Source organism: Myodes glareolus, chromosome 18 (genome assembly GCF_982192425.1).
Source record: "Myodes glareolus chromosome 18, mMyoGla1.1, whole genome shotgun sequence".
Classification (NCBI taxonomy): domain Eukaryota; kingdom Metazoa; phylum Chordata; class Mammalia; order Rodentia; family Cricetidae; genus Myodes; species Myodes glareolus.
In genome coordinates, this window is record NC_142043.1 from 32,153,092 (window position 1) to 32,175,548 (window position 22,457).

The following is a 22,457-nucleotide window of genomic DNA, read 5'->3' on the forward strand; positions in this document are numbered from 1 at the left end:
CAGAGTAAAGACTGTAGTTAGAAGGCTCACACCTGGAGGGTCAGAGGGCTGAAGACAATTGTACAGTGCAGCCAGGATGCTGGCAGTGGCAGAGCAGTCAAGTCTGTGAGAAGCAATCAGGGACCATACAAAAAATTCCATTATGAAAAAGAACGAGAGCAAAAGAGATGGCTCAGGAGTAAAGAGCACTGGCGACTCTTGGAGAGGACCAGAGTTCAAATCTCGGAAGTCATTTTCAGGCCACTCAGCTTCCTGGAACTCCAGCTCCAGGGCAAGTGTCTCACTTCCCTCCTCTGTCTGGTGAGGTCACTGAGGTCACGCACAGACACACACAAATAAAATCTATAAAGAATGAGAAGGAAATAACGCAAAGAATACAAAGGTCAAGGAGATAGCCAGCATTCCCGACAGGCGTGCTGGGTGGATGGAGAACGAGTGGACTGAGGAGGCAGGCTTATCTTCCCAGGGTAGGAAGGAATCAGAGAGGCTAGCATCCGAGAGCCTAAGGAAAATTTGTGTACTTAAGAAGCTGGAAAAATCTACATAGGGAGTAGAAAAGGACAAGTTCTTCTGAGTAAATTGGGAGCGTTGGGACCATGGGAGAGGGTAGGAGGGAAGGGGAGAGGAAGGGAGGGGAACGGAGAAAAATATATAGCTCAATAAAAGCAACTGAAAAGAAGTTGGCAAAGACCAGGCAGTGGTGGCGCATGCCTTTTATCCTAGAACTTTGGAGGCAGAGGCAGGCGGATCTCTGAGTTTGAGGCCAGCCTGGTCTGCAGAGTGAGGCCCAGGACAGCCGGGGCTACACAGAGAATCCTGTCTCCAACAAACAAGCAGAAAAAAGAAGCTGGTAAAGAACCAGGTGACAGAAAACATGGTGGCAGCGAGCTTGGTGGCAGGCATCCAGTCTGCAGGCAGATGCTTTACCTCAGCTGGGGACCCTTTCCAGAGACTGGCTTAGCGCTATCATCTCAGAAAGTTCCGCTCAGCAATGGCTGTGCTGGATGGTAACAGTCCATGTAGTCCATCTTTGTCTTTTGGTAGGAAAATCTCTACGACCTAATAAAGCTTGTGTTGGAGGCGACGTACTTCAGAGTTGTTGCTGAGGAGCTGGTGCAGCGCTGAAGTAGCCCGTGGCCAGTGCTGCTCTTCAGTCATAGAAAGGTGACCTGCTGGTCAGCAAACAAGGTGTGGTTAACAAGGGGCTTGGTGCCCGATGGGAGAAAAGCAATGCCCAGTGCTACAGACTTCCGTGACATGGATTCTTTTAATTACTGAAGGCAGTACAAACTGATAAGACTTATAAAAATTTAGAAATACGTTTTTAGGTCATGAAAATGTATCTATCTTTTGGCTCAATGGACCCATTAGTGGAATTTTATACAAAGAAGACCAAGAACAGAATAAAGCTCTAAGGACATAAATGTGCTGTTGTCATAGCAACAAGCAGAAACCACCCACATGACCACAGAAAAGGGGCTGGGTCAGTAGCTCGCTCCCACTGCACACATGGTGACTTCAGGGCGGCCCATCCTCACCCACAGTGGAGACAGGCCACTGCCCGGTGGATATGGACCGTACCGTGGTAAAGTGGTTTCCTCACATTTTATGTCATGCCTCCACACACAGAAGATATGTGATGAGATGTAGAAAACAGACGGCTCAAATATTGAGAACATGCAGGGTGAGGTTCTGGTGTGTTTCCTTTTATCCTTCTAGGCACACTGTGTGATGTGACCACACTGCTCCAGGGGCTGGGTTTTCGTTCACACTATGGTGTGTGTGCACTGCTCCAGGGGTTGGGTGCTCTGTTCACACTGGTGTGACCGCACTGCTCCAGGGGTTGGGTGCTCTGCTCACGCTATGGTATGAGCACACCGCTCTAGGGTGCTCCGTTCACACTGTGGTGTGACTACACTGTTCTAGGGGGCTGGGTGCTCTGTCCACACTGTGGTGTGACTACACTGCTCCAGGGGCTGGGTGTTCTGTCCACACTGTGATGTGACTACACTGCTCCAGGGGCTGGGTGCATCTGTACTGAAGTCAAGGAAAGAGCACTGATGCGTTTCCCCTTTATTTATTTTCCCAGGTACTATGTGCGCATCTTCAGAAATAAAATATACAGCCCTAAAGTCCAGTTCAAGACAGGAATACTGTCCAAAACTTCTGAGTCAGTGACTGAAATACGTCTAGTTTGAAGGGTTATTTGTGTGTCTGTCGACACTGGGATACTCCCTCATCTGAAACAATCATCAGTATGAGGTATTAGTGGTTATGCCTAACGTAAAGAACTAGTTATTTAAAATAGTGGTTTTTTTTTCCTTTTTTTACAGCCTTGGTAAAGGGCCTGTGGGTTTGAAGACTAATTAACTTTGCCATCGGTGTTTTGCAGAGTTTTGGGACCGGCTCCTTTCGAGTGCTCCAACAGTTTAATGGCCTTGTCGGAGTTGTCAATGTTCCTCAGCAAAGTCTCCAGGCGCCGCTTAATTTTCTTCTGGTCTTCAAGGGCGCAACCGATTACAATCGATTGGAATTTTTGGTCAACCGGACCAGGCGGCACCTCAGATGAGCAGGCACTGTAGAGGGACATTAAGTGACTCTTGGCGTTTCCCAGGTCGTCCAGGAACTTATTGACCACCTCATCTATAATCTTTGTGGCGTGCTTCAAGGATTCCTCCTGCTGGGGGTTCCGAATTGTCTCCACTGAGACCTCGACAGTGAGGGTCCGACCCATCAGGCGGTTAGCAGTCAGGTTCAGCTCCTCTCTTTCTCCTAAACACGAAACATCAGTCAGTAGGAGACAGAAACTTCACTCATCAGCAAAGCCAAAGCAGGCACGTGTGGCTACCTTGGTTTTGTATTAGACATGTATCTGAAATGTTTAAAGCTTAAAAACCAAAAATACACCTGGCTGTGGTGGCAAGGCCTTTAATCCCAGCACTCGGGAGGCAGAAGCAGGTGGATCTCTGTGAGTTTGAGACCAACCAGGTCTATAGAGTAAGTTCCAGGACAGGCTCCAAAGCTACACAGAGAAACCCTGTCTTGAAAAACCATAAATAAATAAATGAATGAATAAAACAAAAAATAAAACAAAACCAAAAAAAGAAAAAAAGAAAGAAAAACCACCAACAAAATACTACAGCATGCAAGATTAACTGAGGAAGTGTCCGACGGCAGAGCTAGTCACAGAATGAAGTCTTTCCACAGTAGGGGCAGCTCTTATCCCAAGTCTGTCCACACATTTGGCAGAGGCAGTTATAGCTGGGATGGAAATCGAGTGAATTCAGAGCAAGCGGAGTTTAGCTGAAGGACGGCTAGGGCTCGAGATGATGAACACACATGCAGCTCACGCCTGTCGGAACACAGCACGCTATTGGCCAAGAAGGAGCGGTGATAACGGAGGCCCAGTGGGCTCCCAGGCAAGCCCTGCCCTTCTCCCTGCAGACAGACTCGAGCTGGCCCTGGGTGCCAGTCTTTGCCAGCAACAGAAAGCTGTGGTGACCATGGGCTCTGGTAACATCTCAAGATTTACACAAAACCGGCCACAACTCCTTTCCCAGGTCCAGAACTCTCTAAAGCATGGATCCTTCGCCATGATGGCGACGGACTAGGAAGGACCCACTGCGGACAGACAGCATTTTGGGTCTGAAGTTCAAAAGCTTACGTCCCCAGCTCTCTAGCCTACTGTACTCAGTGACCCACTCCTCCCGGGCTCCCATACCTGCTCAGAGGAACGCGGCAGGGCATTTTACTGTAATTCCTTTGCCCGGCAAACCTCAGACCAACTCACCAAGTCTCCACCTCCACCTCGCTCCTCCACGGTAACCGCCCCCGCAGTGGAAAGCACTGTGGTCCTGAAGGCTGCATGACTTGCCTGCCCTTCAGGAGCTGGCAAGCTGGGGGGGGGGGGTGGGGAGCACACGGAGACAATGACCATGGCCAGCAGCCCGAGGGCTGCAGCTGCTCTCTAGCTGCAGTTAACACTGAACTGGGGAGCAGGCGCAGCCCAAGGCAGCAGAGCGCTGGCTCGGTTTATCAGACCCCCTAGAAGTAGGCGTGGCCCATTCGTGGAAACGGCTCTCACCGTCACTAATCTGCCTCATGTCCTGGCTGTTCTGGATGCTGTGGATCATCTCCAGGAGAATTTCTTTCTCTTGCTCAACAGCAGTAGCCGCGTCTCTCAAAGCTTCAACCCTGTGCGGATTGGCAAAGCAAAACAGGTATTAGGGCGGCAGTGTCCTTCCTATCAATTTCCCTCAGCTGCCACCTAAATCAGCTCAAGTTTAAAGGACAGTAAGAAAGCTTTGCAAAAAGGCCTTACTGTGAAAATGCATGCTGGGCATGGTGGTGCACGCCTTTAATCCCAGCACTCAGGAGGCAGAAACAGGTGAATCGCATGAGTATGAGGCCAGCCTGGTCTATAAGAGCTAGTTCCAGGACAGCCAGGTTATGCAGAGAAACCGGGGGACGGGTGGGTGTAACATGAGGGCCAGCTTGTTGGGGTTTCTGTCCCGCCCAGTACCCCAACAAGCCAGCAAGTCCCAAGGAAAATCACACGGAGTCTACATCAGGTTATAAACTGACTGGCTCATTAGGTCAGGCTTCTTGTTAACTCTTATAACTTATATTAACCCATTATTCTCATCTATGTTAGCCTATTCTTATCTACTTAGCCATAATGGCTCGGTACCTTTTTCAGCTGGGTCAGTTACATGCTGCCTCTTCGGTGGTCTGCGCAGGAATGGCTAAGGGAGTTTCCTCCTCTCTAGCCTTATCCTATTCTCATTGCCCCGCCTCTACTTCCTGTCTGGTTGACCCACCTATACTTCCTGCCTGGCCAATCAGCGTTTTATTAAAATACATGATTGACAGAATACAGACAATTCTCCCGCACCAGGTGGGAGGGACAACGGGGGCGGGGGGTGTTGGTGGCGGCAGAGCATTACTTAAAAAAAAAAAATAAGGTCTAACAGGAGTGTTTTGGTCTTCTTTTCTGAAACAGGGCTCCAAAGCTGGGCCGACAGCTTGCCGCAATACTCCTGACTCAGTAGTCGGGCAGCAAGCGCGAGTCACTCCCTCGGGCTCCTCTGCTGGCTGGGCTCCTATTTCCTTCCCCAGGGTGACCTTAGAGACCAAGGTCACTTATGTGGACTTGTTCTTTTAAAAGCTGTCTATTTGCATTTTAAATCTGTACCCGCTTCTTTTTTCACCTGACTCTTCAGAACCATCTGGCTCCTCGGTCTCGGGGCCGCACTCTGTGCCACGTGAGGATCTGCCTGGTTCTCTCCGCTCTGACTACTCAGAGATGGCCACTCATGTGGACATGGAGTCTGCATGCTCAAGACATGAACTCCTTATTGGCCACAGACATGGAAGTCGTTTGCCTTGTGAGCTTTGCTCAGAACGGCCCTCACTGAACCGATACTTCCTCCATCCCCTGAGATAAACTTCATTACCCAGGGTGCCCTGTGCTGTTTCAGCCTCAAGCACCTGGGATTGCTGCATGTTAGCTTACTAGTTAAGAATGCCTCTGTACTTCATTAAAGGTTTGTTGTCGGTCCGTGTGCCTGAGTGTCTTAGCTGCAGGCATGGAAGTGCACTGTGTATGTGCCCAGTGTCCGCAGAGGACAGGAGGGTTTCGAGTCCCCTGGAACTGGAGTTGTGGATGGTTAGGATGGGTGCTGGGAACCAACTCCGATCCTCTACCCTAGCATCCAGCCCTCTCTCCAGCCCCTCATTTTAGTCTTTTGAGACATAATTTCACTATGTAACTCAGACTGGCTTTCCTGTTTCTGACTCCTGAGTGCTAGGGGAGATCCTTTTGATGGGATGGACTCATCTCCTGTGGCTTTGCCTTGTGGCTTATCCCCTTCGAGTTCACATCCTGTTCATAAGATTTACCTCCCTGGTATTTATTTCTTTAGTCCACTAGAATACACTCGGGTCTTAGGCAATATCCAAACAGCCATTTTCCTTAGTTCTTTACTCCACATCCCGTGTGACCTATAGGAAATCCGCTGTCAATATGCTTGCTGCCCCGCCCACTGCTTTTTAGCATCCTGGGCTTTGTACGGTGCAGTAACTGGTAGAACGGCCTCCTTCCAAATCTTCTCTAAAGATGATGTCACTATTTAGATACCTTTACTCCTTCACATAAACTGTATGTTTGATTTCTTGAAAATATTCCTTTGACAGTGTAGTTTAGTTTGCATCCCTTTGTCTACTTCAGTTTTGTATGTGACTAGCTTTGAAATAGTCTTCTCAGCCAGCTTATAGATTCCGGAGTGTTCCAGAAACCTTGGGGACACTGCTGCAGATCGCTTTAATTATAGTTTTAGCCGATTACTACTGGCTTGAGACAGGCTGTTTTTACAGGCTCAGCTTACAACTGGCAACCTTGATAGTATTAAATTTTGATGGCTGATCTGTCACTTCTATCATTTCTTCTGAGTTAATGATCATACTGGGTGGGGAAAATAAAAGAATTTCTGTCTTCATCCAGTTGTTCTTTTCTTTAGACTACGGACTAACGTCTTTTGGTACTATAGTAGGCAGTGCAGTGATGAGATTTGTGCTTTTCCCCAAATTTAAGGGGAAAGCCTCTTTAAGATTTCACTGTAAAACTCTGATCATACAATCATACATATCACAGAACACTTCAACCGCTACCTCTGCCAGCTACACACACATACACACACACACACACACACACACACACACACACACACACACACTTCACATACAGGTGAGCAAACCCCATGATTCAAAACGAGGGTGCTGACTCATGAAAAGCAGGAGAAAAACATCTCACACATTTAGGTTTTCCATTTCCAACTCACTATCTTACTACCATGACAACACTCCCAGCTTTTGTGGAGAAACAGTAATAGCTGACCCCAGAATGAGCGGCCATGGACCGGCGCTCCAGCCCAGATCACTCGTGGAAGCGGCCAACGAGGGAACAATGTCACCAGCCTTTTATTAGCACACATCAACCCATGACCTCCCATTCTCATCCCATCCACATGTCACCCACCTGTCAAACCCCAAAATAGCTCTACGAGGTGGTCCACGTCCAGCGTGTCTCTAAAGAGCCGGTCAAAGCGGGCAAGCATTGTATGGACAAGTCCAGCTGAAACCAAACAACGTAAGGCGCTGCTGGTAGGCAACAGGCTTCCTCCAGCACCACTGCATTACAGCATGTCCTCCGGCAGATAAATGAGAGCCTGGGAGGTACGAGAGAGGCCCAGCTGGCACAAATGTGAACTGTTTATAATTAGAAACTCTAATTATGACTCCAGCGTTTGGAGAAATGATGCAGACTCTGAAAGCCTGGATTCCATTTGCACACACTTGTGCCTGTGTTAAATGTGACCGAGGGACGAACGCTGTGCTAAAAGGGGGTTCGTTTACAGTAATCAGCACAGCCCTTAGCACGTGGAGATAATGAGACAGATTGAAAAGGAAACATCCTGGGGACACACCCTTCATCTGTGTATGAGAAGCTACTGCGAGCTAGGGATGTAGACCTGAGTCCAGAATGCGCTTAAGAGTTGTAAAACCTTGAGTTTACTCTCCAACAGAGAGAAAGAGACTGATTGATTGACAGTGATTAATGTGGGCTCCCCCCCCGAAAGTTCTTTATACATAGTAGAAACTGCCAGGGTGGCGAACATACCTACATATCCATTTATCATGGCCGTACTTCTGCCATGCCTCCTTCCTACGACATTCTTCCTGATACTCAGGATCTCTGAAAACATTCTGTCTCCCTTGTGCCGGAACTGTTCACGGCTTCCCCTGAAGGAAATCAACACTGACTTCCCTTGGTACCTGTCTTAGTAGGGGTTTCTACTGACGTGACAGGTCAGCATCAGCAAGAGCAACGTGGCAAGGAAAGGGTTTAGTCTGCTGACTCTTCTCTCATCACTGAAGGATGTCTGGGTCCTCAAACACGGCAGGATGCTGGAGGCAGGAGGTGATCAGAGCCCACAGAAAATGCTGTTTACTGGTTTGCTCCCTCAGGGATTTCTCAGTCTTTCTTATAAAACCCAGAACCCCCAGTCCAGGCGTGGGCACCACTCACAATAGGCTGGCTTCTTCTACGCCTATCACTAATTTAAAAAAAAAAACAAAAAAACCCCACAGCAGTGGTTCTCAACGTGTGGGTGGCGACCCCTTTGTGTGGGGGAGGTCAAATGACCCTTTCTCAGGGGTTCCCTAAGACCAACAGAAGACACAGATATTTACAGTACTATTTATAACAGTAGCAAAGTTACAGTTACGAAGCAGCAACGAAAATAATTTTATGGTTTGGGGGGTCACCACAACACAAGGTTACATCATTAGTAAGTTGAGAATTGCTGCCCTGAAAGGCTTTGATCTTATGGAGGCATTTTCTCTACTGAGGGTCCCTCTTCCCAAACGACTCTAGCTTGTGTCAGTCAGCCAGGCCAGCACTGTCTGTCTGCCTCACCCTCAGCCTCTTCCTTTAGAGACAGGACCTCCTGTATCCCCAGCGGGCTTGGAACATACTTGAACTGCTTCTACATCGCGAGTGCCGGCATCACAGACACACGCTGATGCCTGGTTTATCGGTACTGGGGATGGAACCAGGGCCTTTGTGTGCACTAGGCCAGCAGTCCTCACTGCTCGGCTTGTTTAAATTAGGTTTGCATTGTTTATCAGCTATTGCTGTACTTCGACTCAACTCATAGAATTTTGTCTATGTAGCTTTTCCATTAGTCTGAGATTAGTGACTGAACCTTAAATATGCCTGCCTTCCTTTCGTGTCTTAAGTAGCTAAGATAGACAGAGATAAACATTCAATCTTAATAAATTCATGTGGGGATTCTCCTCCTGTCGGCAAGGGGCATTTCTGTGTGGATCCAGGGAGCAGCTACATGTCCAAATTGGGGAAGGAAGCAGCATCCCATCACAGCGGACTGGGCGGCAGCTCTGGCAAGCTGCACTCAGAGCAGGCTTCGGCAAAGACACCGTGGTAAGAATTTTCATGAACATAAAACTGGGGCATCCTCACCTGGTCCCCTGTCCCAGGCCTCTCATGAACCTGCAGTGGAGGTGTCAGCGTAAACTGGTGGAGGGCTGGTGCAGGCAGGCGTCACTGGCTCAGGAAACTGACCGCTGGGGGCTACCACCCAAGCTGTGTAAGGAACCGCTGCTGACTTGGCCGAAATTTCCTCACCCAGGGCACCAGTGATAAGGAGCCCTTGGGTGTGGCCAAATGAAGCAAAGCAGGGGCAGAGTTTGACGCGCCAATTGGCAGCACTGGCTGAAAACTGCAGCAGGAGCCAAATGCTGTGTATGACGTCAGCACACATGAGATTCACGGTGCCTATTCTAGACTTACTGTCACGGACACAAGCTCATTTGCTTAAAACGTGTGCTTCCATAAACAGGGAAACGGCAAGCATTCACATCCGTGGGTTTATGGGACTTTTTCCAAAACAAGTTCTTAAACTCCCAGACGAAGCTCCATGTGAGACCCTGGCTTCTGCTGTGATTCCTGATACTGCCAGTAAGGTTCTGTCACCAAAATGTCGCATTCCTTTCACCGGCAGCACCACTCACCAGTACGTTAGCCTTAAGGCAAGGCACCCAGTCCCTCAGTTTCTTATTCTTTTCATCCCACACAGGTTTCATGTATCCCAGGCTGGCCCAGAACTCACTATGTAGCCCTGGATGACCTTGAACTTCTGGTCCTCTTGTCTCTAGGATTGAGACTATAGGCATGCACTCTACCGTGCTGGCTTTCTGAAGCCAGGTATCAAATGCAGGGTTCTGAGCATGCTTGACAAGCATCCTACCAACTAAGCTCCCTCCCAGCCTGGTGTTCTCACAGCCGAAAGAGATAATAACCTCCTCCCCCTCCTCCTCCTCCTCGAGGGTTTTAGAAGTTTTAAATTACAAGGCATATGAAAAGTGTTCTTTTAAATTACAGACTATTGCTCCACATTAAATATGGTGTTGACTAGTTTTGTAAGTCCGGGAACACTGGGACAGCCTAACAGGAACCTTAAGCAGTAAGAACCAAAGCAAGGGAACGGCGCGCTTCCCTGACCCCTGAGGCAACCGTCATTTCCTGCCTGGGTGGCCTGGGAAGGAACTACTCACTATGGGATCGGTTTTGGGAAATGGATGAACAGCCAATCTCCCAGTCCTACCTCCCATCCATTCTCCCTCTGCCAATCTCCAAAACCCAGCCCTTGGACAACTTCTTTATCATCCACAGCTTCTAGAAGCTACTCAATATTCAGCATATACTGGGTGTTCAATATTTACTGAATTGAACGCTCAACTGATTTTCTTCTCTTTAGTAAAAGCGCATTCTTATGCCTACTAGACAGTTTGAAAGACGATAGAGTCAACACTAGGGCACCTGGTGTCTGATCTGAGCACCCCATCTTCCCGTGTTCAAACGTGACGCCCACAGCTCTTGACAGCAACTCGGTGTTTGGATCTGAGCCTCAATTTCTCATCTGTAGAATACAGATAATGGTAACTCCTGCAGAGATGTGAGGCCAAGCAGGCAGATAGATGTATTGTTCATAAGCCAGGGTAAGCACTGAAAAGTACCTAGTAAGGTACTTAGCCATGACAAGTGCAGAATCCCATAGAGCTGGTCGCCAAGGTCAAGAAAGGGCAGGGCTACCTCTTCAGAGGGGCTGTAGTAGACAGATTTTTTACTGTCACAAAACGTAGTTAATATTATAAACCATAGATACAAATGGCAATCTGGTAACAGTCTGTAAAGCAGGGCTGAACATTTCAAAGCATTTCCAGCATCCCTGAGGTCAGTTCATCCTCCAGGACACAAAGCCTTTGGTGTGGTTTCGGTTCACGAGGGAAAAGTGCCTTTCACTGTGGACAGAGTCCACACAACGGAATGGAAAAGGCAAACGACGCTACAAGCAGTGTTGAACAGCACCACTGCCTTACTCACACACGGACTCTAAGGAAGCTAGCAGAAAGAAATCACATAAGCTTCACCTTTTCTCTGTCATCCACATTTAAAACTCTAATTTTTAATTGTGTAGTGCTCTGTGGACAGTCAAGGTGCCTTCTAAAAAGACCCTACCCCTTGAGCCATTAAACACACATGAATCCAACTCCCCGCTCAGCGCACCTGTTAAGTAACAGAACTAAATCACCTATGTGCAATACTCAGAATTCCTTTTACATTAATCAGATGCTACATTTGAACGCAACACCTCTCAAAACCAAGACTTCCAGGAGTCTCCCCCGCCACCAGCACTTGGGAGGCATTAATTCAGGTTTCAGGACAATGACTCAGCTTGAAGAAGAGCAACAAGTTCCAGAACCCTTTCAAGGAAGGAAAAAAAAAATCTGAGCAGCTGAGAATATACTGTCAAAGTTCAGCGCATACTTCTCTCTAGGAAGCATTCCCCTCTCTTCGGAAGAGAAGGGCTTTAACGCTGAGGCCCCTTTGCCTCATTCCGGGTTGGGGACATATGGTTCAGCCTTCTCTTGTGGCTACGCAGGAAACTTTGAAAAATGTCTCACCTTCTGGTTTTGTTTCTAAAAGTAGTAATAATTGTAGTTTTCTGCGCAAATACTTCCGTGTGTTTGGTGGACGAATGGAGGGAGATAAAGAAAGGCACGCAAGACTCAAGACTTTGGCTCATATTCTTTTGCTTATGCAGAACCGGGAGAAAATTGGGAACAACATGTTCGCAGTCCCAGGAGACTCGAGGTGCCCTGATAAGATTCTCATTGAACAATACCCGCACACAACCAAAACTTGCACAACTTTGAAGGCGTTAACGTTTCCACCAGATCCGTAAGGTCTCAAATTGTTATAGGCAACGAAGTATTTGCAGCATTTGCTAGTATTCAATATTTTCCTACGAGACTGATCCCGTGATAGAACCTTAGGTAGACCGTGTGTGACTCCTGCCTTTCGTGTTTTCAGGCCTGTGGCTGCCGCTTCTAAGGTGTCACCACCCGTATCTTCTAAAGGCACAACAGATAAGGACAGACTGTGGAGGGCACTGCACGTGGTTGGAACGAAAGACGCTATCCAACTCCGGCACCCCCTGCGGCCCCTGGTGGATCTAATTCTCACTGGCCGTGGGAGGGGCAGTTTGGAATTTTCCTTACTCTTGTGTTACTATGAAATGGTTTGGGGTAAAGAAACTTACTACAATGGGGGGGGGGGGTGAGGACCAACACTAAACTGCTGCCTCCCTCCAAAGAGCATTACTGGCAACTTGAAAGTTAAAGGTAGCGGGAACCACACAGAAGGTTCCGGAAGTTGGGAAGGCCGCGCACGCCGGGGGAAGGGGAGCCCACCCGGAGCGCCCCCAGTGCTCTTGCCCGCTCGCCCGTCCTCACCTGAGCTCCAGCTGGTCCAGGCTCTCCAGCAGGCGGCTGGAGCGATCGGCCATGGACGAGGAGCGACAGAAGCGACCCTCGTGGGCCTTGGCGCTGATCTTCGCCTGGGCCATGAGCTCCGGGGGTCCGCGGCGTTCGCGGGCAGCAGTGGCGCGGGCCGCACGTCGCCGTCACCGCGGGCGCCGCTGACGCGGACGGCACCGCCCCCGAGGCCGCCGCGGCCAAACAAGGGCAGGCGCGGACGCAGCCGCCCGGCACGTGGGTGGGGGGGACCCTGTCCGGGAGCCTGTCTTCAAGTCTCCCACCGGGCTGCTTGCTCGCCGGTGGCTTCAGCTGTTTATCCCCGCACCCACAATTCCCAGCAAGGACAAAAATCGTGCAGTCTGTGACGTGGGAAAGAAGGTCCCCTTGTGGAACAGAAGACAATTAATTCAGTTTCTACTTGCCCGACCTGTCCGGTTACCAGGCAGGCTCCTAAGAGGACAGGAGAGCCTGGACAACACGGTGCTACAAATAAGGAGAAGAAGCCCAGTGCATTCCTACTGTCTCACCTTCCTAATGAGAGGATTATTATTTTACACCCAACTTACTGAAATCCTCTGTGAATAATATTCACTAGGTTCCCGTGTGAGAAGCTGTAAATGTCAGTAAGAGATGGAGCAGGGTTGAAATACAAAGCCGTGTCTAGTTAAAGTTGTGTTTTGTCCTCTCAATGCACAAGGCACAGAAAATGAGAAACTTGAAACTGATTTACAACGTTTAGTCAGACTCAAGGCCATTCGATTACTGAACAGTCAGGGCCCTTTAAGAACGTTTGACTTTCAGGTCCCCCCACCCCATTTTATATATTAAGGAACAGTGGATTATCTGGCTTCACTATACACGGTCATTTCACGACACAGACATGAATGCCTTGTAAACTTGGGCAGGTCTCGGGTCTAAGGCGAGCGCCTCTGGATCATGTCTGGGGCAAAATGAGTTCGGGGCTAGGCTGGGTAGTTTTGACAAGAGTCCAAGGTCTCAAAAAGTAAAAGGGGTTGCAGACATAGGTCAGTGGTACAACATCTGCCTCTGTTCTAGGTTAGTAACTAAGCAAGGCAGATGCAAAGGTTTGAATGAGATGTCTCTCATGCTCTCTGGCATTTGAACACTTGATCCTCAGTTGGTGGCTGTTTGGGTAGGGTCATGCGTGGAGGAAGTGTCACTGCAAGCAGATTGCGGAAGATGAGCTACTCTGTGTCCCTTTGCCTCCTGCTTGGGTTTGAGATGAGTGCTCAGAACCTGTCTTTGCTGCCAACGAGGATTCTGACCCCCAGTAACTAAGCCCAATTAAATGATTTCTTAGTGGCCTTGGTTATGGTGTTTTGTCACAGCAAAAGGCACTAATGTAGCAGACAAGGATATATTTTATTTCACAAGCTGAGCACACAGAGGCATCTTCAGACTATAATCTGCCACATGTATGCTCCTGTCTAAAGGTATGTGAAGTCTCTTTGTAAACTCTGACCTTAAACTAGCATGCCTCAGAGTGGGATATGGGCTATATAATAAATAGGACTACGCATGGCCCAGCTCTTCCCGAGTTTGTGGAGAGCTTTGCTTTGGGAATGGCTCCCATGCTCTCCCTGCCCAGTAGATCTTAAATCTTTGCTGTTTACCTCCTGGTTGTGTTTATTTTGGTTTCAAAACCAGCAGAGTGTTTTGTTGCAGGCTTGGTAATTTTCAGGTTCCCAGCCTAGAATCACTCTGTACTCTTTCATATTCTAGACCCAACCCATTAGTAAGTCCCAATTCTCCCTTCAAACTACATCTTGACTCTTCCAATCCCATCGTCACCTGCCAGTCTTCCCTGGGTGACTGCAGAGCGCCATCTGCACTCTCAGCACCTATCCTGCCTCTGCTGTGAATCCTCAATACAGGATGTAAAGAACCACAGTAGATCACACAATGTCTCAGAAACCACCAGTGGCTCACCACAGAGGAAACAAGGAAAGTATCAAGTGTGTGTAATTTTTTTCAAAACCCTAAATCAAACCACAAGTCAGGGGACACCTTGTGTGTTTTTTCCAAGGCTCATTCCTTCTCCTCCTTTGAATCTGCTTAAGTTCACTTAGCAGTGAGATGTTTCCTCAACAGTTTTAAAAATGAGTGTAGTGGATGCCTACCTGTAATCCCAGCAGCAGAAGGCTGAGGCAGGAGGACCCTTGAATTGGAGGCTAACCTAGGCTACACAGCAAGATGCTGGCTCAAAACAAGAAGTAATTCTAGGGCTGGAAAGAACAAGTGGTGGAGTGCCTGCCTAGCATGTGTGCTGCCCCAGGTCTGAGTCCTGCACTGTTCTCTTCCTTTCTTTATTTACCACACTGTCCCTAAGAGATGGTTTACCCAATACTATTCATATAGCCCATTCTCCATGTCTGAGCAGTAGAGGGACAGGAGCTCTTAGGATCACTGTCACATCTCATGTACTTCAAGCAGCTGCTATCACTCAGCAGATACACAATACTTTGTGAACAAATGAATAATGATGAAATGAAAACAATTGTTGTAAATATTAGAAATATTTAAATATTTTAAAAATCATTTAGTGATGATGTCAGCTTGTTAAAGAACACTGTTACCTCTTCAAGAGAGCCTCAGTGAAATTTCCCTTTCTTGTCCAACCAGAAGGTTCAGCGGCTGCCTACTGCAGCCCATGAAATCTGTTGTGCATGCTGTGTGAGCTGCTGGGTGGGAGTGAGCCCCTGATCTCAGGCACGCTAGACAAACCTGAGCCACACACTTAACACAACAGCTCCCTAATAGACTATCAGTATGCACCACGCTTGGATGTGGAGGTCCTGGCAAAGAAATGCGAATGTTTCTTCTTGCTCCCCATCTGCTTAGCTACTTTCAAGGCTGCCCTTCTTGTTGTTTAGCAAGCTTCTGCAAGTGTGTTTAAGGTTATACTCGTGAGGAGTATAGCCTTGTTTGACACTTTAACATAAAATGTTAAAGCAGCCTGGGCTGCATAGAGACACCAGCTTAAAAACAAACACAGAAGAAAATTAAAGCACAGTCTGGTTGACTTTACAATATAAATAACACCATATCAACTTAAAAAAAAAAATCTAAGTAGGGCTAGGCGTGGTGGCAAACCCCTGGAAGCCCAACTCACAAAGTAGAAGAGAGTGACAGCTGGGGGAGCAGGTAAGACATTCTGGGGGGAAAAACAAAAAACTGATGGGAGGCAGAGAGAAGCATCGCTTTCAAAGCAGCACCTGAGATGGAAGCTCTGCCCACATGTGCTCTAGGGAACGACCGAGGACATATATACACACTCAGTTCAAAAAAGCGACATTAAAAAACTGATTTCTAGTATGGATTGAAAAAAACAAAAATTCTATTTCACACTAAATGATCCACTATCACAGAGAAAGGGCAGAGAAAGATTCAAGCTACATCTTTCTGTCTTCACCAAAAAGAAAAACTGCAGATTTTGAAATTTGTGGTTTAGTCTTTTGAGGCAGGGTTTCGCCACAGGGTAGTCTTCCTGCCTCAGATTCAGTGCTGGAACCACTGGCATGCCCGGCTAGAAAATTTCTCTGTTTTTTTTTTTTTTTTTTTTTTAAAAGACAGGGTCTCACTATGTAGTTCTGGCGGCCCTGGAACTCACTGTGCAGACCAGGTTGTCCTCAAAAGTGCTGGGATTAAATGCCTGTGCCACTATGCCCAGCAAGACAAATATGTTTAATATTCTCAAATTATGACTCAAAAATTATATATGACATTTCTGCCCAAATAACATGAAAAATACATATCAAGATCTTATTTTTATTCTTCCACTGATAAAAGATTTTTTACTTACTTGCAATGGAACTCCAACACTTAAGAACTAAATATATCATACCAGATATAACCCAGTGGAAAAACTAAAATGAAGACAGGCAACATGAAACTAAATTTTTTCTAAGAGTTAAGGATTATTCCTGAGTAGACTAGACCTTCAACAATGTCTCTTGAAAAGTATACATACAAAAAAAGCTCAGAAAACCTTTAAAAATAGGTTTGCATGAATATACAAAAGGACTAGTATTAAAATAAGTTAATTCTATGCATATATTTTCATATTTCAAGTCATACAAAAGGATGAAAGGGATGGAAAGTTTCACTTTAATTGTTTGAAAGAGGTTTTTATTGTAGAAATGTGCATCTTTACTTAGAGCAAGCATAGAGCTGCAATGACAACACACAGAACCATACTGGCTTGAATATGTTTCTATAATCAATTTCCATTACCCCCTTCTGATACTTATAACCAATAATCTCAAAGATATATTATACATTAGGGTCACATAACACACAGAATTTCTGGAAAAGCTGAGTTATGGCACCTTTTATTTATATTCATTTTCATTCCTAAAAAAATATACTAGAACCGTTTGTACGGTACAAATAAAGAGGGAAAGCATACAACAGTCAAGAGCTTTACACGTTTTTCCTTTTAAAAACTCATTTTAACCTAAATGCATGAATTCTAAGTTAGCTGGAAAAACATAACTTCCATTATTAGAATATGACTTATGTTTGCACAAGTATGTTTTCTGTTCCTTTCATTCAATTTTACACAATAACATGAAATACAAAGCAAATCCAAGATTCTGAACACAGAAAGAATAAAGCACGTTAGACACATTTATCCTAGATCTCTGTCTCCTTTAGAAAACAAAGGATTCATTTTCCTGAGTCTCTTCAAGGCCACTTGATGTTGTGTGGTAATAGCTTTAATTACATTTCCTCAAGACTTCTTCTAATAGCTTCTTCTAATTCCACATCTGCATTTAAAAACAGAACTTTAAAACAGGGCAGACAACTAACCACGTGTTGTTTGTGATTTTAGCAACACATTTCTTTTTGAGAAGCAGAGTCAGAATGGAGGAATGTACAATACAATGGAGTTCTTCAATGCAATCCGAGTCTTCTGAAATATGAGAATCTGGATATGACCCCAAGTTAACTTTACACATGCACTTAGTGTGCCAAGGGACAGGTAAGGCATTTCTCTGCAGGGTAGGGATGCAGAAACTCAGCAGACTGCAGCAGCACTGGTGTGCTACTTACTTCAACACTGAACAGCATCCTAAGATTCAGGATGAGACATATAAGAAATGGAAACAGTGGGTTGGATGAGATGGCTTAGAGGGCACCTGCCACCAAACCTGACAAGACTTGAAAGAAACAGAATCCAAATGTGGCAGGACACGCCTTTAACACCAGCTCTTGAAAGGCAAAGGAAGGGGAGCTCTGTGAGACCCATAACATAGGCTACAATGAAATACCAACTCATCTGGTGAGGGTAGGGCGGAGAAAGAGCTGGTAAAAATAGGCAGATTTCTAAGTTTTAGGGCCAAACTGGTCTACAAAGCAAGTCCCTGGCAAGTCAAGGCTACAGTGAGATTTTGTCTCAAAAATAAATAAAAATTAAAAAAAAAAGAAAAAAGAAAAAGAAAAGAGGCAGGAAGGCGGAAGGCGGGTGGGGACAGAAACAAGGTAATACTATGAAGTGCTATTACATTTACTTTTTTTGTCAACTAACCTCAATAAGGCTCAGATAAAATTAGCTTAGATTTATAGCATCTAAAGCAGAATGATACTGCTGATATAGAGCAAAACAACAGCAGAGCGCCTCAGATGCAGAACCACGCATGTATGGGCACCTAGCTACAACAAAGGCAATCTAGGAAAAGTATGCTCTTTTCAGCAAATGGAGGTAAATCCTTTAATCCCATCACTCAGGTGGCAGAGACAGGCAGATGTCTGTGAGTTCGTGGTCAGCCTGGTCTACAGAGCCAGTTCCAGGACAGCCGGGATTAATAAGGAAACTCTGTCTCAAAAACAAAACAAAACAAAAAAACTACTTTTATCAATCAGAAAACACCATGGTATTCCAAAGAATAAGACGGTAGGAAGACCAGAGCATGGGAGCCTGAGATCAGCCTGAACAGTCCAGTCCAGCCCTAACATAAACAAATCGGCTAGAGAAACTGACTGAATGGTTAGCCATGTTTGTTGCTCTCTCAGTGGACCTGGACTTAGTTACCAGCTCCCACATGATGGCTCACAACCATCCACAGCTCCATTAGGGATCTGAGACACTTTCTTCTGACTTACATGGGCATGAGGCATGTACATGATACATGTACATAATACATACATACATGAAATAAAACAGATCTTGAAAAAATAACAAACAAAAACAAAATAGACCACATGGCACTATTCAATGACAAAAAAAGGTCAACCAAAGTCACAGAGTGGGAGAAAATATCTGCCAGACACAAAACTAGTGTCCACAGGGAGAAAAAAAGATCTTCAACCCATAAATGATATTTGATGGAATATCAATATGATGAATTTATCAATTTAATAACTGATCTAACAGGAAGAAATATCTGAAAAGGCATCAGAAAGGTAATATTTATCTAGTTAGTAAACATTACACTCATGAGGGGTAGGGATGTCGTGCTTAGGAAGCATGAAAGCCATTGCCTGATGTATTGAAGCACACTACACAACAACAAAAATATAACCACACACACACTGTAACTGATCAAAAAAATTAAATTAGCAAATTAACCCACAAAGGAGAAAAAAATCCTCATCAAAAAAAAATATATATATATTGGCTGGGAGGTGGTTTAATCCCAGCACTTGGGAGGAAGAGGCAGGCAGATCTCTGAGTTCGAGGCCAGCCTGGTCTACAAGAGCAAGTTCTAGGACAGGTTCCAAAGATACAAAGAAACCCTGTCTCGAAACCCCCCCCCCAAAAAAAAAGGAAAGAAAAAAGAAAAACAGAAAAAAAAACCAATGCACAATTATTTGACTAAGATGAAAGGGACTGAATGACTCAGGTGTGGAGTTCACATCTGTTAGCCCACTCAGGAAACTGAGGCAAGACTGCCATGGTTCAAAATTGACCTGGATTACATAATGAATTCCAAGCTTGCCTAGACTGCAGTGTGAGACTGTCTCAAAACAAAACAGACAAACAAAAAAGAAATCACTTCCATGATCAGTGAGGTTGTCTTATTACAACTAGTAACAACTGACACACCCACATTGGAAATATGTCAAGTTCAAACTCAGCCATCCTGTCCTAGGAATATATTCCCAGAAGAAAGAGATATACGCCAAGAATTATGTATGGCATGAGAAAGAACATAGCTCAATCACATCCATCAAAATATATAAAGAAATTAAATGTCTCATTTAATTAATGAATTTAATTAAAGCAATCATTTAATGTTGAACACCATGCTAAGTTCTGATGAAGGAAAGAAAAGAACTTCATCTTAACTCATGAAGGAGTCAGTAGAGTTGAGAAGTAGACAGAACTATCTCAGGGTACCTGGAACAGCACAGTCGCAGCTCTCTACAGACAGTAGCTATAGCCACAGCTTCAGAGAAATACAGCCATGCATAGTGTAAAACTGTAATCTCAGCTATAGGGGGCCAAGGCAGGAGGATTATGAGTTTGAGGTTGCCTAACCAGTATGGAAGACCCCATCTCAAAAACAAAAACAAAAACAGAACAAAACCAGAAAATCAACAAGAAAGGACATTTGAGCTACTTATTGTGTAGAGGAAAGTGGGGAAAGGCGATGAGAGGAAAATGGAGGAAAGATCATATCCCTCCTGTGCAGGGATACACTGTGGACTGGATGCTGTCATCAGAGAAGGCATCATCAGGAACTAAATCAACCACTGTCACGGCCCTTGGATGTTCTAGGAATGGACTTCATGCAGCCACTTTAAATGAACTAGTAAACAGTTTAAGGGATCTTCTTTTGGATTCTCTCATTTGTTTAGGTTTTTGAGAGAGGATCTCATGTATCCCCCCGAGCTTCCAAATCACTACATAGACAAGAATGGTCTTAAGTGTCTGACTGTTTACCTTACAACAAACTGTAAGCAGGTACACTTTACCAAATGACCTGTGTCCCAGCCTGTTATCTGGAACTTTTAGCAGTAATTCTTGCCCCAAACTAAGAACCATAAAAATATCCAATCTCCTATCTAAAACATACACTGCAAAAATAACAAAAGGGGGAGGTTCTGAAACAACTAGTTGCACACGATTCAGATTTACCAAGTTAGCCGCAAGTCCACCAATCTCAGTATGTGGGTAGTTAAAATTTACAATTTTGACTGGTATTTTCCTGGAATTAGTCACAGGTTTTTGAATAAGGGTTGCAAAAATCTGAATTCCTACTTAACTATGTTCATCTTTCATGGTCTCGGCAAACCACTTGGCAGTACTTTCTGTTTTAACTCAACTAATGTTCTTTCTCTGTCTAACTCACCGTTATGTGAATGCTAAGCACAGACTTAGACCTTAAAGATCATGTTGGGAAAACTTGTTGGGCAAGCCATTTGCTTCTAAGTAGGTTATAGATTTTCTGCCAACTTCATTAGCCTGTGACTTGGCTATAAGAGAAAAAGACTACAGTATGAATTTATTTAAAAAAAAAAAAAAACAACCTCAATTCCACCACCACATGCTCTTGGGAGACTGATTAAATCAACTGGGCTGTTTCATTAGTGTTAAGCCACATTTCCTTTCCCACGTCTGGCCTCTACATTCTGGCCTCAGAGCCCACAGTTGTACAATGTGATGTAAGCGAACACCACAGCTCCCCTTTCATCAGCAGATAATATTATACCTTCAACTTCCTCAGTGCCACCTGAATTATTTCTAAGAGTTACTTACCATTCTTCCCTGATTATTAAAAAAAAATAGTCTATTATAGAAAAGTTAAAATTAAAATAGAATGATTAGACAAGGAAATGATATAATGTTAAGTCACCAAACAGCTTCCTGGCCTATGGAAGGAAAAAGCTTTTCATTGAAGGAGGAGGAAAGTGGGCTCTTATGGTGGTTTGAATAAAAATGGCCCCGTAGATCCATAGGGAGTAGCACTATGAGGAGATGTGGCTTTGTTGGTAGAAGTGTGTCACTGGGAAGTAGTCTTTGAGATCTCAGATGCTCAAGACATGCTCAGTGTTTTAGTCTCTTCCTGCCATCTGCCAATCTGGATGTAGAACTTTCAACTACCTTGCCAGCACCGTGTCTGCTGATGTCCTGCCATGCTTCTTTCCATGATGGATTAAACTTTTAAGCTGTAAGCGAGCCCTAATTAAATGCTTCCTTTCATAAGAATTGCCATTATCATGGTGTCTCTTTGTAGCACTAGGAACCCCAACTAAGACAGTTCTTAACACTTTATTTGCCTTTTTTTCTTTTCCCTTTTTGGTTTTTCAAGACAGGGTTTCTCTGTAGCTTTGGTACCTGCCCTGGAACTAGCTCTCGTAGACCAGGCTGGCCTAGACCTCACAGAGATCTGCCTGCCTCTGCCTCCCGAGTGCTGGGATTAAAGGTGTGCGCCACCACCGTCTACAACACTTTATTTGCAAGGCGCTGGACTTGATGTGGCCAAATGGCCACGATGTGTGGCCTTCCACAAATAGGGTTACTTTTCAGTCAACTTCTGTGAGGAGAAAGCCCTTTAGAAGGACTATGGAGAAAGTGAGGCATAAGGAATTACAGACGAGGACAACGACACACACTCAAGTGTGGCAGGGATGAGCCCTTACCCTCGGTGGATCTGAGCTCCTCTACTGCAGTGCCTTTTACACCAGTGCTGTCGTCACTGTCACACTCTGTAAGAGACAAATGCGAACACTTCTAAAAACTCAGTCCTACATCTCATATCTCAAACAGTGTTCTCTCTTTTCCTCTGTGTTTTTACTGGAATTTTTTTTTAAACAGAATTTCACTCTGTAACCAAGGCTGGCTTCAAACTCACAGAAATATTCCTGCCCCAGGCGATGCTTGCCACGCATTGTATTTTCAAAGCCTTTTCTCATACCAAGCTTACGCATTAGTACCCCACTGCTAGCCCTACAGGGCTTGTTGGTGATGCTTACCTAGTAACATTAAAAGTTGACAAGGTCTCCAGTATTTTCAAATCACAGGTACTCATTTTTATAAAGATAATAAAAAGCCTTAATTGACCATGACACCACAGGGCAGAAACTCATCT

General features: G+C 45.4%; 2 protein-coding genes across 4 annotated transcripts in view; both read right to left on the reverse strand.

Moving 5' to 3' along the window:
- Positions 1–1,248: 1,248 nt before the first annotated feature.
- Bag2 (BAG cochaperone 2) lies at positions 1,249–12,542 on the reverse strand. The gene is made up of 3 exons (XM_048430481.3): positions 12,376–12,542; positions 4,085–4,194; positions 1,249–2,772 (listed from the first exon to the last, which is right to left on the reverse strand). Exons 1-3 carry the CDS (start codon positions 12,486–12,488, stop codon positions 2,363–2,365), a joined length of 633 nt encoding a protein of 210 aa, XP_048286438.3. The 5' UTR covers positions 12,489–12,542; the 3' UTR covers positions 1,249–2,362.
- Positions 12,543–16,735: 4,193 nt separating this feature from the next.
- Znf451 (zinc finger protein 451) overlaps positions 16,736–22,457 on the reverse strand; it is a 57,735-nt gene continuing 52,013 nt past the window's right edge. For all 3 annotated transcript variants that reach the window (XM_048430419.3, XM_048430417.3, XM_048430420.2), the window contains 2 exons: positions 22,009–22,074; positions 16,736–17,189 (listed from right to left, as the gene is read on the reverse strand). In XM_048430419.3, the coding sequence (XP_048286376.2) occupies positions 17,143–17,189; positions 22,009–22,074 (113 nt within the window). In that variant the 3' untranslated portion in view covers positions 16,736–17,142. The remainder of the gene's footprint in view (positions 17,190–22,008; positions 22,075–22,457) is intronic.